General features: G+C 52.3%; 7 protein-coding genes and 1 pseudogene across 8 annotated transcripts; 5 read left to right on the top strand and 3 right to left on the bottom strand.

Annotated features, from left to right (window-relative positions):
• Positions 1–412: 412 nt before the first annotated feature.
• On the top strand, positions 413–1,792 carry ATEG_01633 (putative protein transport membrane glycoprotein Sec20; the record flags this gene model as incomplete). The annotated part of the gene is made up of 4 exons (XM_001208998.1): positions 413–415; positions 453–820; positions 890–1,137; positions 1,194–1,792. The coding sequence occupies 4 exons, from the start codon at positions 413–415 to the stop codon at positions 1,790–1,792; spliced, it is 1,218 nt and encodes a 405-aa protein (XP_001208998.1).
• Positions 1,793–2,454: 662 nt separating this feature from the next.
• Positions 2,455–3,466, top strand: ATEG_01634 (replication factor C subunit 2; the record flags this gene model as incomplete). Its single annotated transcript, XM_001208999.1, has 2 exons — positions 2,455–3,249; positions 3,302–3,466. 2 exons carry the CDS (start codon positions 2,455–2,457, stop codon positions 3,464–3,466), a joined length of 960 nt encoding a protein of 319 aa, XP_001208999.1.
• A 564-nt stretch (positions 3,467–4,030) lies between these two features.
• ATEG_01635 (4-nitrophenylphosphatase) lies at positions 4,031–5,246 on the top strand (the record flags this gene model as incomplete). Its single annotated transcript, XM_001209000.1, has 4 exons — positions 4,031–4,099; positions 4,182–4,203; positions 4,427–4,518; positions 4,644–5,246. The coding sequence occupies 4 exons, from the start codon at positions 4,031–4,033 to the stop codon at positions 5,244–5,246; spliced, it is 786 nt and encodes a 261-aa protein (XP_001209000.1).
• A 171-nt stretch (positions 5,247–5,417) lies between these two features.
• ATEG_01636 (uncharacterized protein) lies at positions 5,418–6,692 on the bottom strand (the record flags this gene model as incomplete). The annotated part of the gene is made up of 1 exon (XM_001209001.1): positions 5,418–6,692. One exon carries the CDS (start codon positions 6,690–6,692, stop codon positions 5,418–5,420), a length of 1,275 nt encoding a protein of 424 aa, XP_001209001.1.
• A 188-nt stretch (positions 6,693–6,880) lies between these two features.
• ATEG_01637 (ATP-dependent Clp protease proteolytic subunit) lies at positions 6,881–7,835 on the top strand (the record flags this gene model as incomplete). Its single annotated transcript, XM_001209002.1, has 4 exons — positions 6,881–7,045; positions 7,103–7,121; positions 7,182–7,349; positions 7,411–7,835. The coding sequence occupies 4 exons, from the start codon at positions 6,881–6,883 to the stop codon at positions 7,833–7,835; spliced, it is 777 nt and encodes a 258-aa protein (XP_001209002.1).
• Positions 7,836–8,188: 353 nt separating this feature from the next.
• On the bottom strand, positions 8,189–9,297 carry ATEG_01638 (DSC4 family protein; the record flags this gene model as incomplete). The annotated part of the gene is made up of 2 exons (XM_001209003.1): positions 8,189–8,978; positions 9,071–9,297. 2 exons carry the CDS (start codon positions 9,295–9,297, stop codon positions 8,189–8,191), a joined length of 1,017 nt encoding a protein of 338 aa, XP_001209003.1.
• Positions 9,298–10,293: 996 nt separating this feature from the next.
• Positions 10,294–12,081, top strand: ATEG_01639 (M18 family aminopeptidase; the record flags this gene model as incomplete). The annotated part of the gene is made up of 6 exons (XM_001209004.1): positions 10,294–10,369; positions 10,423–10,484; positions 10,540–10,641; positions 10,698–10,833; positions 10,905–10,997; positions 11,054–12,081. The coding sequence occupies 6 exons, from the start codon at positions 10,294–10,296 to the stop codon at positions 12,079–12,081; spliced, it is 1,497 nt and encodes a 498-aa protein (XP_001209004.1).
• A 2,085-nt stretch (positions 12,082–14,166) lies between these two features.
• On the bottom strand, positions 14,167–14,297 carry ATEG_10495 (annotated as a pseudogene). The gene has a single exon. The product of its transcript is annotated as a tRNA-OTHER (tRNA).
• Positions 14,298–14,613: the final 316 nt, after the last annotated feature.

The following is a 14,613-nucleotide window of genomic DNA, read 5'->3' on the forward strand; positions in this document are numbered from 1 at the left end:
ATTGTTGCGAGGTTCCTGGTTAGGTCTATGTTAGCTCACTGTCTGGACTCTGTAGATGGGTTGTCAAGATCGGGCTGTGGGTGGACGCACGGTTGGATTGGCACCAGATGTATTTTTCAATGAGTGAAGAGGGGCCCCTGGTAGTGTAGAGAGGGTTCACAGATATAAGGACTGCAAGGATGGAGACAATGGCGCAAACGAGGTTGATATCGAGCCCGAGAAAATTACCTGGACTTCGCAGGCGTCGGAAAGCGGACGGAGTTGGTCGGTGTTTGCCGGGGATGCAAACACCCGCCGCGGGTCTGGCCTCAGGAACCGATGACGCTGCGGACAGATTGACCGTCCCGCTTCGATGAGTGCAGTATAATCATAGCGAGCTTTTCTCTTTCTGGTTTTCTCGTGTCTTTGCAGCATGGTCATGTGGACGTGATCTCTATTTGATTAACTGTTAGCTCTGTCCTAGCTCAATCGTCCTCACGCATCTCAACTGGCTACGAACCGATCAGATGTCGTCAATGTCGTCTCTACAGACGCGGCTAAAGGACCTATCTACCTCCTTGGCCCAGGTCCATACCCTAATCACCAGACTGCGCAATTTCACAACCGCCGTTGGACAGGGCGACGAGGCTCGCGTGGAACTAGGCACAGAAATCCACAGCCTTCTGAAGGATGCCGAGGAGGAACTCGAATTATTGAAGGTTGAAGTGGAGGCTCTTGAACCGGTGACGGACAGTCGACGAAAAGCAGTGGATAACGAGAAAGAGCTGGAGAGGGAGAGGATTGTTGCGTTGGCAGGGAGGCTGGCGCAAGACCTGAAGAAGTGAGCTCCCGGCACAAACTGCGTGCCTCGAAACTCGGGATTCTGGTACTAACGACGCCGCGACACTAGGACGAGAGGAGATTTCCGCACCGCCCAGTTACAAGCAAAGCGCAATGCGGAAGCTGCGCGCCGCAAGGAGAGAGAGCTTCTATTCTCGCGAGCGCAAAGCGCCGAGCGGCACAAACAGTCGAATGAGAAACTGACCCAGGACGAAGTCATACTGAACGCGTCGAACGACGTTACGGCCGCCTTGCGGCGGACGCACCAGCTCATGCAGGCTGAACTCTCCCGCAGTCGGTTTGCGCAGGAGACGCTAGGTTCGTGATGGGTTCTACAACGGTGGTCTGGGTGCGGCTCACTGACGTGCGTGCAGAGCAATCAACTGCGGCGCTTTCGTCGCTGTCGGAGTCCTATACGAGTCTTGACTCACTACTCTCGTCGTCGCGCAACTTGGTCGGGTCTCTTCTACGCTCGCAGAAGTCGGATACTTGGTACCTGGAGACGGCGTTTTATATTCTTATTGGGACGATCACTTGGCTGGTGTTCCGTCGCATACTGTACGGCCCTTTATGGTGGCTCGTGTGGCTGCCGCTTCGACTGGTAGCCAAGTTTGTGTTCGCTGTTCTCGGTACCGTGGGTATCACCAGTAAGAGTGTCCAGGCCTCCCCCAGCGCGTCTGTCAGTGACTCGCCTGTCGTGGAGACGCCAATCGTGGATCATAAAGTCGAGGCCAATGTCAAGAGTGCTGAAGGTGATGCGATGTGGGACCGAACCGCGCCGGAAGATGTGGAGGGAGATCGCATGATCGATGAGATCGGGGAGATGGTGGAGGAATCGACCAAGCAGGAGGAGACCAACATTGATGACATATCGCCTGAAGAGATGAAGAGGCAAGCCGAGCTTCCGCGAAATACCAAGAAGAGGATGTATGAAGCTACCGAGGTGGCACAGAACAGGAAGGATGAGCTATAGAGATCCGTTACGAGATAATGCAAGTATACAAATAGTAATTCTTTCAGTTATTTTGTCCTTAGTAACGGTAACCTGGTTGAGACTGCCGGCATCACACCGTCATACTTTACCTATGCACAAGACGTTCAAAACAGAGACTAGTTACGGAGTAAATGTCTGGCTAATGCATTCTGTTGTGATTCTCAGGCACCAAGGCATGAACTAATTATGCCAGTCGCGTATCACGTGGGGACGCGTCCCGACACGCTCTCCAACAGCTGCCCGCAAGCTCCCCCAGGGAACTCCAATGCAGCACAACCCTTGAGCATCCCAGACCCCTTCGATCACTGACAGATTCCGTTTCTGATCGGCTAAACATGGCTGTTAATTTCTTCAGCAACAAAGCTCGTGCGGCGGCCGCGGCATCGGGCAGCTCCAAAAAGCCGACAGATGCGAAGGATGAACAAGCCCAGCACCAACCTTGGGTTGAGAAATAGTATGACAGGCCCTCACCTCTAAGACAACACCCATTGACGTATAACCTAGTCGTCCCAGGACGCTAGATGATGTTGCCGCACAAGATCACACGACGAAGGTCCTCCAGCGAACACTACAAGCTTCCAACGTGAGTATTGCGTATCGCGACGCTGGTCCATTTTGCTGATCGTGTCAAGCTGCCGCATATGCTCTTCTACGGACCTCCAGGAACCGGTAAAACATCGACGATTCTGGCGCTTGCCAAGTCCCTATTCGGCCCTTCCCTCTACCGCTCCCGCATCCTGGAACTGAACGCCTCCGATGAACGCGGTATTGGCATTGTCCGTGACAAGATCAAGAACTTTGCCCGATCGCAGCTCAGCCACTCCTCCGGGATGAGCGAGGAGTATCTGGCGCAGTACCCCTGCCCTCCCTTCAAGATTATCATTCTCGACGAAGCAGACAGCATGACGCAGGATGCGCAGTCAGCCCTCCGTCGCACGATGGAGCAGTACAGTCGCATTACGCGATTCTGTCTTGTTTGCAACTACGTTACGCGAATCATTGACCCGCTTGCGAGTCGATGCAGCAAGTTCCGGTTCAAGGCCTTGGACAACTCCGCGGCGGGTGAGCGGTTGGAGCATATTGCGAAGCTGGAGAACCTGACGTTGGAGAGCGGCGTCGTTGATAAGTTGATCCAGTGTAGCGAGGGTGACTTGCGACGGGCGATCACATACATGCAGAGTGCTGCACGGTTAGTGGGGGCCCAGGGGGGCAACAAGAAGGATGGCGACGAAGATTCTGAGATGACAGATGCGACGCCGCAGCCGGTTACTGTTCGAATGGTCGAGGAAATTGCGGGCGTGATCCCGGAAGAAATCATCGACCGGCTGGCTAAAGCAATGCAACCTGTCAAGATCGGTTCCTCTTATGAGGCTGTTTCAAAGGTGATCACAGACGTTGTCGCAGATGGGTGGAGCGCAACGCAACTACTTCTACAGGTATGTGGTTCCCTCGCAGTCTCGCGATGTGATGTTAGTCTAATGGTCTTAGCTCTATCGACGAGTTGTTTACAACGATGCTATTCCTGATATCCAGAAGAACAAAATCGTCATGGTGTTCTCTGAAATGGACAAGCGGCTGTCTGATGGTGCAGATGAGCACCTATCGATCTTGGATACAGCTCTTAAAATCTCTGGTATTCTTAATGGAGCGTAATGGTGATCTTGACGATAATCATATCTGACGAACCCATTCTTTCACGCATGCTCCTACCCATACCCTGCGCCGGCCCATCTGTGGCTAAAATTGCTTTATCTGGGCCTCAATGTCGCTGGTATTGGTATAAGGACAAAGACCCTCCTGGCTACGGAAGTCAGGGTTGTGGAGGGGAACGTACCAAAACCCTACTTTTGAGTCGGGCTTGCGCTCACAGAGAGGACGCTACGAATCAACGAAATACTTGGGATGTCCCTTTAATTAGCATGAGATCTACCCAAATGCAAGATGCTACATTACCATGAAATCAATTGTATTTTTTGTTGTAACCTCCACTACAACGTGCACGCCACGTGCGGCCCGCCTCCGACGATTTCTCGGACAGTACACCGGACTGAGTCAACTCTTCTCTTCACATACCTACACTTGCCTCGCCCCGCGCTTTTTGGTCTGCACCACTATTTCGCTCTTTTCTTGACATAGACTTCGTTTTATCGCAGTGCGCAATCTAGACAGGGCACAAAGTACAACAACAGTCCTAGACACAACCCTACATACCCCGCCATGACAACTTCACCCCGCTATCTGACCGGCGACGCCGCGGGGATCCAGGACTTCCTCGACAAGTTTGATGTACGTACCATATGGTTTTATGCCACTTTCTGTGTTTTTAAAAAGCACGTCTTGCCTAAAGTCCGTCTACTAACCTCCTTAGGTCTTCCTCTTCGACTGCGACGGTCCGGACCCTTGCCCTTCCTGTCCCTCTATGATTTGCGACAATTGAAGAATACTGAGACTTCATTGCTTGCTTAGGTGTACTCTGGTCGGGCGATCATCTCTTTCCCGGAACGAACGAGACCCTCGAACTGTTGAGAAGTAAAGGTATGCACATGGGGTGAAATGCACGGGACGGTGGCGCAAAGCTTGCAGGACCAGGACTCACTTGTTTCCGTTCTTCAGGAAAGCAGGTTGTCTTCGTCACGAACAACAGCACGAAATCCCGCGCAGACTACAAGAAGAAGCTAGATGGCCTGGGGATTCCAAGCAACACGGTACGTCATAGCCATCCACCCAACCGCCGAACATCGCCAACGGTTCGGATCAGGAGGAAATCTTCTCCTCCTCGTACAGCGCCTCCATCTACATATCCCGTATTCTCAAGCTTCCCGAGAACAAGCGCAAGGTCTTCGTGATCGGTGAAACCGGCATCGAACAGGAGCTCCGCTCTGAAAATGTTCCGTTCATTGGGGGTACGGACCCGGCGTACCGTCGCGACATCACCCCGGAGGACTACAAGCGCATTGCGGCCGGCGATTCATCCCTACTTGACCCGGAGGTTGGAGTCGTGCTGGTCGGGCTGGACTTTCACATCAACTATCTGAAGATGGCTTTGGCGTACCACTATGTTAAGCGCGGCGCCGTGTTCCTGGCTACGAACATCGACTCTACGCTTCCCAACTCGGGAACCCTGTTCCCCGGCGCGGGATCGATGAGCGCCCCTCTCATTATGATGCTGGGACAGGAGCCCGTGTCGCTCGGAAAGCCGAACCAGGCGATGATGGATGCCATTGAGGGCAAGTTCAAGTTCGACCGCGCCCGCGCGTGCATGGTCGGAGACCGGGCTAACACTGACATTCGTTTTGGCTTGGAGGGTCAGCTCGGGGGTACCCTGGCTGTGTTGACTGGGGTTAGCTCCAAGGAGGACTTTGTGGACGGTCCTATCAGGCCGATGGCTTATCTGGACAAGCTTTCGGATCTTCTCGCGTCGGCGCCGAACTAAAGGAGCTCGGGTTGTTGCTGATTTGGTCGAGTTAGAATTAGACCGGGATGATTTACGATATAAGACTCGCACGACTGTCATATATACGGCAAGATATCCATAGATTATATATACACGCTGCCATGGAAGTCAACTGTTGATTGATGTATGTAATATATCATGCTCGGGGCGTCAAGGTGTTTCATCTCCGCGTACCAAGCCCTGAAGTTTCCACAATCCCAGTATTGCTTCTATCGTCATCGATTCATCAGGCCTGAAAAATACCGCAGCACTCTGGAACCGAGGGTGGTAAGTCCGGATCTTGTCTAGGTCACCCCGCGAGAGAAGCCGTCGCAGATCAAACACGGGGACCTTGGATTTCGTCTGAGGAAGTTCGATGAACTCAGGTAGAGTATCTTCAGCAATCGATGATGCCTCTAGTTCTGCGCCGGCCACGGCGTCTTCGCGTACTTGTGAAGAACCCAGCACGATAACCGCGCCTGTTTCCATGCGCGCAAATGTCTCTAAGCTCTTCAGACCCTCCAGTAGCTGGACCTCCGAAACCCCGTCCATATCCATTGTTGTCCAGACTCCATTGGCGACATTCGTCCGCTTATACCTATCGCTGACCCTCTTGATCTGCTTCACGACGCTGGTCCTCATCTGCGCCAATACAAAATCAGGCATATCCTCCCGCCAGATCATTTGTTTTTCCTCATGGGCCGTGATAGGGCCATGCGGATGCTTCCACCGGAAAGGGAGCACCCGCACGATTGGCGAGACCTTTCTTCCCGGCGCATGGCCCGTCAACGCCGCAGTCAACGATCGCAGCAGCGGAAGGCGATCAACAATGCGCAGGATGAGGTAGTGGAATGACCTGTTCCTGAACATCCCGCGTTCAGATCCAGGTGTGTCTTTTTCCGAACGTGGCTTGTGCGGAGAGGGCAGCTCCAGTTCGTCTTTCATCGCTCCCACGGGCATGAACCATAAACCCTCCTTTGAGTCCGGGCGGCGCACCATGCCCCAATCGCCGAGAAAAGCGCGCGGTAGGCGGGTCCCTGTGATAGCGCACATGCGCGGAGGCGATGCGAGGGCCACTGCCCAGGGGTTTTGGCGTAGTGCATGGAGGTCTTTGTGGGTTGCGATGCGCTTCTTGTGCTTTTTTGCGAGATGGGGATGCGGGTTGGTCAAGAGGGGGGATTGTGGGAGAAGTTGAGAGGGTCGAAGGGGCTGTTCATTGTTTTGTGATAATGCGCTGGGTTTCGTTTCTAGCGTTTGTGTGTTGTTGGCGTTCTCAGAAGAGCCTTGTCGCAGGGTTCTTGTTTGGGATAGAGTTGCAGTCGAGCTTGAGATCATGCGGCGGGAGCTGCTTCTAGCGGCGGTAAAGCGTGGCGATGGCATGAATAGTTGTCGGAATACCTGTAGACGCCATGATGAGTAGGATAGTCGTCCTTGCAGACAGTCCATCTTGTTGCTGGACTGGGTGGTAAGAGGGAGGAATATTGTAGCAGGTCCTCCGCAGTTAACCGCCCAGGGCAACCACATCAAAGCTCCGATGCGGCAGTCAGCTTGGCGTCCTCCATCACCTCCTCACCTCTTCTCCCCTCCCCTTCAATTTACGCTCGGCAATTCCTCTCATTTCCCAGACTCCCACGATGAATACATCTCGCTCGCTCCGGCGCGTAGCTCGGATCGTGTCCCGGTCCACGTCTCCCCTCGTACCGACGCTATCGCGAAGCTTCTCCAGCTCCATCCCGTCACTATCAAATACGAGCCCGCCGAGAGCTTGGACTCCGACGCCCTTTGTTACAGAGACAGTGGTGCGTGTCCACATTCCTTCATTTCGTCCTCTCCGGACACGACTGACAATAATATAGGGAGGCGGCTGGCATACATGTACGTCCTTACAACGCGACGTCCGACATCGCAATCAGGCTCGCTAACAATACCGACCAGACGACATCTTCTCGCGCCTGCTCAAGGAACGAATAATCTGTCTCAATGGCGAAGTCGACGAGACGATGTCCGCATCTATCGTTGCGCAGCTCCTCTTCCTCGAAGCCGATAACCCGCAGAAGCCCATCCACCTGTACATCAACTCGCCCGGCGGCTCCGTCACAGCCGGTGCGTTCGCATCCTTCACTTTTCCCCCGCCTGTTCTCTAACAGCTAATGTGCATTTCCAGGCCTCGCCATCTACGACACAATGACTTACATCGCCTCCCCCGTCAGCACGATCTGCGTCGGCCAAGCAGCCTCCATGGGCTCCCTCCTCCTCTGCGGTGGCCACCCGGGCAAACGCTACTGTCTCCCCCACTCCTCGATCATGATGCACCAGCCCTCGGGCGGCTACTTCGGCCAGGCAAGCGACATCGCCATCCACGCGAAGGAGATTCTGCGCGTGCGCGAGCAGCTGAACAAGATCTACAAGCGGCATCTGACCGGGAAGAAGGAGATGTCTCTCGAGGAGATTGAGAAGCTCATGGAACGAGACTACTTTATGGGCGCGAAGGAGGCGCTCGACATGGGTATTGTGGATGAGGTCCTCGACCGGAGGGTTAAGTCCAAGGAGGAGGGCGGCGAGGGCGAGGGAAAGCCTCCCGTGGTGTGAATTTTGAGATGAGCTCTTGATTGTGGATATCATACCCCTCTTTACTCTGGTTTTGTAATTTTATGATGATTGTTTATGGCTTGTCATGACATGCTCAGGTGCATACATAACGGTTGAACACTTGGAACGGGGGCATACGTGAGGAACCTGAAGACGTTGACATTCTTGTGGCATTTTTGGCGTTACCAAGATATATGATGGCAAATACGTCCGCCATCTAAATAATCATGGTAAACGCTACAGACTGGAGGACTTTGCACAGTATATGCATGTATTAAAGGGTATTTACACAAGTGAATCTCGCGGCTCCTCTTTAACACGGAATCGATTCGTACCACGTCAGTCCATTGGTATCAGGTGGGTATTCGTTCCACACGGCCCTCGGCGTTAACTTGCAGACCAAACCGCTGCCGGAGAAAGGCCGCGGTCTGGTCAGACGGCACATATGGAGACGATCGCCTCGCCGTAGCAGGGCTATAGCGCCACTGATCTCGGATGACGTCCACGAAGCCTAACTCCATGATGACGGCCTCGCCAGAAGTAAAAGTGTCCAGGGCATGACTGTTCTTTGCGCCAGATGCGAGTCCATTCTCCGATGGGTCCGCCAGGAGCTCTGTTCGTTCGGATTCCTCGCCCGCACTGGGCTGTCCGCTTGCGTTTCGAGAAGCTAAATCATCGAGTTCAATTCCTTCATCGGGGGATGGGGATGAGCCCGACCCGGGGGTGCTTCGAAGCACGCCACGCTCTTCAAAATCATGGTCCTGCGTGGGACTAGTCTCAATGGCGTCGGACGTATTAGACGTTGTGGCGGTGGATTCTGTCGTCTTCACCCGTTCAACAACAAGCCCCAGCATCACCAAGTCGAGGACCAACACGAGCACATCCAATAGTAGCAACCGAGCCAGCGGTACAGGGGCCTTCTGCCCGATGAAGTCGATCAAAAGGCCCCCATGTAAATATCCTCGCGTCGATTCCGTGGCTTCTGGTTGGGTGAAGAAATTATGGTAGAGCATACAGAAGAGATTACTGGCGAAGATGGCGCCGACAAAAGGCTGGTTTCGTGTGGGGTCAAACGGGGGGGCCTTGGGGGTGAAGAATATCAACTGCACAATGGCGCGGATTGCAAATAATATGATTGAACAGCTACAAGAGAAATTGGTCAGTATTAATCCACGCTCAAGCATGGAAGCTTCCTGCTTCCAAATCGCTGATGCGGGAAGGCAAAGGGAGCTCACTCCATATAGTACAATGCGGAGAGCTCGCAGTATATTAGGATGTCGAGATCGCGGAGTAATCGATCAATGAACGCAACCTTTGCAGCCGACTGGATCTTCTTCACGCGCCCATCCTGAGGTGCGGGAGAGCTCGCCTGCGGCTCTGCGGAGTCGGCGATGCTCCCATAAGGTATGCCGGACACGTCAGCGATGTATTCCGCATCTCGAAAGACATCTGGAGTGGTCATAGAGGGTCATGAGGACATGAATGGCAATTCGAAGAAAGAATACGGGAAAGCGATGAGCGAGAGTTGGGTTGCGAGAGCTATTCCTGTGGGACACCACAGCGATGAGCGGAATGTGAGAAGCGACGGTGATGCGTCTGGGGAGGAACGTGGAGTAGCCGATAGGTACCATCTCACGTCAGGTGGGAAACGGACTTTCCTCGGCCCGATTCCGCGATGGGTGGGCATTTCGATCCCGTTCAAAATACCAAGACTGACTGCGAATTGTTCGGTCTTGACGTGTACATAATAAGCTAATCTCATACAATGGATCAAATTGTATACGGAGAGTGCTTCCTGGTGGTGATAAATCCTGGCTCTTTCTATCCTTTGATGAGTGATAATCGCGTGCTGTTTTTCCATGAGCATGTCTCTGTGGCGCAATAGGTAAGCTCATCTGCAACCAATCACCAGTCAAATTCCATATACTAATTCAGCATCAACAGGTTAGCGCGTCTGACTGTTAATCAGGAGGTTGGAAGTTCGAGCCTTCCCAGGGACGTCCCTCTTTTTTTTTTCTTTTTTGCACCTATATCTACTCTATATTGCATCCTTCATGAAGCTTTCATTATCATCTTACTCCGTAGGTTTGGGGATTTTGCCATAAATGCTGTTCTCCTCTCCTGCTGCGTCTCGAAGTTCAAAAAAGGCAGTACATCATATCTCGCCAAGGAGACTACGGGTGGGTTGTATGTAGGATAGATACTCCATATGTCGACAGTTTTCTAACCAAAAAACCACTGCAGTAGTCTGCTCCAATACAGCTCCCTGCGCTGTTTACAGCCATCGTTGACGTTGTGCTACCGATATACGAAGCTTAGTGTGCCTGACCGCCAAGGCGGCCCATGATCTCATGCTTGATTCTTTCTCCGCTCCCCACTCTTCCTTTCTGCCTGCCAGCACCCGGACTTCGTCTCTTCTGTAGTGCAAATCCCCCGCTCACAGGGTACTCGTCCAAAGATGACCTCCAAGCTCGCCCAGAACCTCAAACAGCCGGCGCTGGACTTTTTGTCCTTCGTCAATGCCTCCCCAACCCGTGAGTCCAGCTCCTAACTAGGCTTGCTATCTAGCATTGACCTGTCAATCTAGCATTCCATGCTGTCCAGTCTGCAAAGGAACTGCTTGTAAAGGCAGGATTTCAGGAAATCAAGGTTAGTGGCTCGGTCACTCGAGCCTGTCGACTCAATTTACTGATGTACTTCGTAGGAGAAAGACTCCTGGGCTTCCACCTGCCGTCCTGGCGGAAAGTACTACCTGACTCGCAACAGCTCGACCATTGTCGCTTTTGCTGTCGGTAAGAAATGGAAGGTATTGCCATCATATTCAGTCCCTTTCTATGCGTCATGCTGATAGCTTCGACATAGCCTGGCAACCCTATTTCCATGGTCGGAGCGCATACCGACTCGCCTGTTCTGAGGGTCAAACCCGTCAGCAACAAGCGCGGCGAGGGTTACATGCAAGTTGGTGTGGAAACGTATGGAGGAGGCATCTGGCACACTTGTGAGTAGACCATCCACGATATCACGCATACATATTCGTTTAATTCATGCCCTCTGACTAACACCCTGAAGGGTTTGACCGTGACCTCGGGGCGGCCGGTCGGGCTATGGTGCGGATGGCCGACGGTTCCATCGTGCAGAAGCTGATCAAGATCGATCGTCCAAGTATGATACCTCCATTTTCATCTTGTATACGGGAAACATCAACTAACATTGCTCAGTTCTGCGCATCCCCACCCTGGCCATCCACCTTGATCGCCAGGAGACCTTCTCGTTCAACAAAGAAACCCAGCTCTTCCCGATTGCTGGCCTTGTCGCTGCGGAGCTTAATCGCACTGGTGGCGACTCCAATGGTGCTGAAAAAGACACCCAAAAGGCAGCGGAATCGAGCACAGAATTCTCGCCTTTGAAGTCGATTACCGAGCGCCATCACCCTTACTTCGTGGAGCTTATCGCTGCCGAGGCTGGTGTGAAGCCGATCGATATCCTGGACTTCGAGATGATCCTGTTCGACACCCAAAAGTCCTGCCTCGGTGGCCTTCAGGAAGAGTTCATCTTCTCTCCCCGTCTGGACAACCTCAACAGCTCCTTCTGTGCTACCGTTGGCTTGATCGACTCAGTTGCAGATGCCTCTGCCCTGGATGATGAACCATCGATTCGCCTGATTGCCTTGTTCGATCACGAGGAGATCGGCAGCAGAACTGCCCAGGGCGCCGACTCTAACATGCTCCCGGCCGTAATCCGCCGTCTGTCGGTCCTCCCCTCCGCTGCCGCTGGCAATGAGGATGTTTCTACCGCCTTCGAGGAGACCCTTTCTACCTCCTTCCTTCTTTCGGCCGACATGGCCCACGCCATTCATCCGAACTACTCGGGCAAGTATGAGTCCGACCACCGGCCGGAGATCAACAAGGGGCCTGTTATCAAGATCAACGCCAACGCGCGCTACGCCACCAACTCCCCGGGTATCGTACTCCTCCAGGAAGTGGCTCGCAAGGCTGCAGAGGGTGGTAGGGAAGGAGTCCCACTCCAGTTGTTCGTTGTGCGCAACGATTCCAGCTGTGGAAGCACGATTGGACCTATGCTGTCTGCAGCTCTGGGAGCTCGCACATTGGATCTGGGTAACCCCCAACTCAGCATGCACAGTATTCGAGAGACGGGCGGTACATACGACGTGGGACATTCTATCCGGCTTTTCACCAGCTTCTTCCAGCATTACTCTAGCCTGTCCAAGACCATTCTTGTTGATTAAGCATGTCATCGAATAGAAATCTGAATTACAATTCGATCTCAATAGATGCACGGTGAATATGTGATTATCACATATACACTCTGCTCACGTTGTTGCCTCGGCGGGCTACCAGGTGCAGCTTGTGTGGGCTAGTAGGATCCATTCTTGTATTGTCGATAGTTTCTATAGATACTTGTCTGGGGGTCCCTGGCAACTACGCGGTGGCTAGATCAAGGTCGCAGGAAGGATAAGGATGATTTCGTTCCACGTCCCAGCCCCGAAGATGATCCTATGTATGGTGTGATCGTTCATTGAGCAAGCCCAGACTCCAATACTCCTATTTCGAGTACAACTGTCAAGTCTCATTTCGACTCAAGCGCCCAGCATGCATCTGGTTCCTTCGCCCAGTGACATAGTACGGTCAAAGGTGATGCAAGCGAGACGAATCCATCAGGCACTGTCGTTGTAACCCGTTTTTGATCAATCATAGCCTTGAACAGTCCAGTCATAAGCTCGCGAGTGTATCTTGGCATCTTCACTGTCAGGATTTCTGTCCGAGAGTTGTATGAGAATTTTGCAGACTTTGGGTGTCTATTGTGGTCGGATGTAAGGAACTCGAACGGCAACCTTCCACTTGCTTGCAACATCATGAAGGGTTTCGAGTTACTCTTCGAGAAGAGGTATGACGTTTCAATATCACACGAGATGCCATCAATCAGATCACCCAGTTGCGCTTGCCGAATGTATTCGGTGGCCGTCGCGACGCCGGGGCCATACGCATGGGCAGGTCAATGGCTTTATTCTAATTTGGATAGTGTTCTTACCCTGCGGAATCTTCCCCTCAACGTCTCCTGACTCACTGTCGAGCTTCCAACCCGGACCGGTAGCGGACATACAAGGTCAAGGTTGCAATGGGCGAACTTTGCATGGGCCAAGTGTATTATGGTTACCATGATAGGTACCCCAGGCCTGTCAGAACGTTTGGAAGGGAAACGGTCGACCTACTGCTGCATCGCCGACATGACCAGTCTAGGCGTGTCTAGCTTATAAGCTTGCAACTAACCACACATTTGGTTAGATAGGACACTGGTCAGGATTCGGAGTGGCTAACGATAAGGCTCAATCGCTGAGATGAGGTTGCATCCTATTCTTCATGACTTCACTTGATCATAGAGACGTGAATGAACATGAGTATATGGGCCATATGTTCACCAACTAGACTAAAGGGTCGTCCGGCCAATGGTTATGGTCACAGCTAAACCTGAAGTAAGTACCTAGGTAGTAGGAGGGCAAGCCCAAGATGGTTAGGGCTCGTGGAACCAGTATCCGGCGCAGCCACGCCAACATCAGTCTCTGTGGCGCAATAGGTATGTTCAACTCTTTCGGTCAAGCATCACATAGCAATTCTAATTCAATATCAACAGGTTAGCGCGTCTGACTGTTAATCAGGAGGTTGGAAGTTCGAGCCTTCCCAGGGACGTCTCTTTTTGCTCTCAATTTTTGTGTACTGGGCTCAAAGCTGTATCTATACGTGCTCATGCTCACTGTGTGGCCTGTCATGACCTTGAAGATGCAGGCTATACACTTGGAACTAAGGAGTGACCTCTCCTGCGCAGGTGACCAGCCTGCATTTATGCAAGAAGTCGTCTAGGCAGTCATCCTCATCATTTTTCCCCTTTCCTTTCCTCATGTTCAGGTTCTCGTGTTGAGGTGAATGCCTTTGCATATGGTCTGAATCAATCGTTTGATTGACCGTTGTAACATGACCCAAGTGTCTACCCATCACGCTCTGTGAATAGAATGGGCGGGGGTGAGGCATTCTCGGGACATTCTTTGTATCTAGTCAATGGGCCACTGATCCCATCTGGGTCAGTTCCATTGGGCGTCCATCTGTGCATAGCCGGAATCTATGTCGGGAGCTGTTGTCGGTGGCATTGAGGGCATGTAAGGACTAGGGTTTCGACCACGCCATAGAACACCGAAGCGGGGTCAAACATAGGCTCGAGAAACGGATCAAGGGGGCAAGAAAGTACGAAGGTGAGGCAGAATGGGGGGGAGGATCATGAAGGGAAAAAAAAATATAGAAATAAAAATGGAAAAAGAAATCGTCCCTGGGAAGGCTCGAACTTCCAACCTCCTGATTAACAGTCAGACGCGCTAACCTGTTGATACTGGATTAGTTTATGTCTCATTGGCTATTGAGAGCAGACCACTCATACCTATTGCGCCACAGAGACAGTTCGTTAAGAGCCGTTGTTTTAGTGTGTATCAGGATCCTATGGTAGGAGACAAGCGCTTGTGTAGCCTGCAGACCCACCAAAGATACCTATCTACATTGCGAATCAGATAGGGAGGTACGGGTCTGCGAAACCAGTAAAGACCCCTCACGGGTAAGGGTATATAGTTGCGATCTGTGCGTCCCGCTTTCTATGTAAATGAGAAGAAAAAATTATGAAAATCATAAAAGAAAATGAATATCGTCCCTGGGAAGGCTCGAACTTCCAACCTCCTGATTAACAGTCAGACGCGCTAGCCTATTGATGATTTATTAGT

This window comes from Aspergillus terreus, genomic scaffold (assembly GCF_000149615.1).
Source record: "Aspergillus terreus NIH2624 scaffold_2 genomic scaffold, whole genome shotgun sequence".
Lineage (NCBI taxonomy): Eukaryota > Fungi > Ascomycota > Eurotiomycetes > Eurotiales > Aspergillaceae > Aspergillus > Aspergillus terreus.